Raw genomic sequence first — 1,550 nt, 5'->3', positions numbered from 1 at the left:
AAGGAGGGACAGCTATAGTGGTGATTGAGAGCTCAGACTGTGCCAGAGACCAGCATTGAATTCATCCAGAGCTAGCAGGGCCCCCTCCTCGTCATGTGACCATGAGCAAGCCCCTAAATCTCTGACCTTCAATTTCTCTGCCTGTGAAAAGGGTATGATAAAGAGGAGATACAGAAAAAAGTTCCAGGGAAAATGTTCAAAAATTGATGTTTGTCATTATGGGAGGAAAAAAAAAGTTTTTTTTTTCAGCATTATTGATATTAACTTTGTTCTTTTCTGGCTTATTCACTTAGGCAGGATTATTACAGAAGAATATATACAGATAGATAAATGAAGAATATGGATATATTCATATATATATATATATGTATAGTCAGACACAACTTAGCAACTAAACAGCAACCAACAATGTACATACAAATGTGATCATGTGTGCATTATATGGGGCTTCCCAAGTGGCACTGCTGCTGCTGCTGCTGCTAAGTCGCTTCAGTCGTGTCCGACTCTGTGCGACCCCATAGACGGCAGCCCACCAGGCTCCCCAATCCCTGGGATTCTCCAGGCAAGAACACTGGAGTGGGCTGCCATTTCCTTCTCCAATGCACGAAAGTGAAAAGTGAAAGTGAAGTCGCTCAGTCATGTCCGACTCTTAGCGACCCCATGGACAGACCCCATGGTAACAGAGTCCAATATGACTGAGTGACTTAACACATACATTACATATTCCATATGCGTGCTAAGTTGCTTCTGTTGTGTCCAACTCTGCGACCCCATGGTCTGTAGCCTGCCAGGCTCCTCTGTCCATGGGATTCTCCAGGCAAGAATACTGGAGTGGGTTGCCATTTCCTCCTCTAGAGGATCTTCCGGGCCCAGGAATCAAACCTGTATCTTTTGCATCTCTTGCATCGGCACGGGGGTTCTTTAGCACTAGCACCACCTGGGAAGCCCATTTATTACACATCGCTACATAAATATGCAGAGTGGCCCCCAGGACACTTGGACGCACCACAGCTACAGAGGACACTCACCTCGGACCTGGAAGAAAAGGGAAGTGTTAGCTGATCCCAGGGCATTGTTGGCCTCACAGCGGTAGCTGCCAGAGTCCTTAAGGCTCAAGTCTTGGACCTCTAGCTGCAGGAAGTTGGCTGTGGTTTTGGCCTGGAGGTGGCCACGGGATGGAAGCTGGGGCCCTGGGCTGGTGGCCAAGAGGTGCTCGCCGTGGAACAGTGCCAGCTGGGCAGGAGGGCGACTGTCCACAGTGCAGACAAACACAGCTGTGTGGCCCTGGTCCACATCCAGGAGAGCAGACAGCTTTGGAGGGTCTGGAGGGTCTGTAGAGACAGTGGGGAGCTCAGGCCAGCCCCTACCCAGCTCACCATCTTTCAGCTGCCAGGCTGTCCTCCTCCACTCAGTCTAGGCCTGCACGCGCCCACACCCAAGCCATGTTCTTGCCTCCTCAAACTCAACCGCAGCCCTGTTTGCCCCAGACCACCCCCTCCACCCTCCAAGGGCCCAAATCTCCTTGCCTATCACCCACAGAGCACTTGCAG

The 1,550-nt window shown here is 50.7% G+C and overlaps 1 protein-coding gene across 1 annotated transcript in view; it reads right to left on the bottom strand.

The window, feature by feature from the left end:
- Positions 1 to 1,550, bottom strand: part of SIGLEC1 (sialic acid binding Ig-like lectin 1, sialoadhesin) — a 17,810-nt gene that overhangs the window by 7,454 nt on the left and 8,806 nt on the right. The window contains exons 10-11 of the mRNA XM_010836626.1: positions 1,538 to 1,547; positions 1,029 to 1,331 (exon numbers count right to left, since the gene is read on the bottom strand). Of these exons, the coding sequence (XP_010834928.1) occupies positions 1,029 to 1,331; positions 1,538 to 1,547 (313 nt within the window). The remainder of the gene's footprint in view (positions 1 to 1,028; positions 1,332 to 1,537; positions 1,548 to 1,550) is intronic.

This window comes from Bison bison, unplaced genomic scaffold (assembly GCF_000754665.1).
Source record: "Bison bison bison isolate TAMUID 2011002044 unplaced genomic scaffold, Bison_UMD1.0 scf7180017864063, whole genome shotgun sequence".
NCBI lineage: Eukaryota > Metazoa > Chordata > Mammalia > Artiodactyla > Bovidae > Bison > Bison bison.
This window is presented reverse-complemented; position numbering and strand designations above follow the sequence as displayed.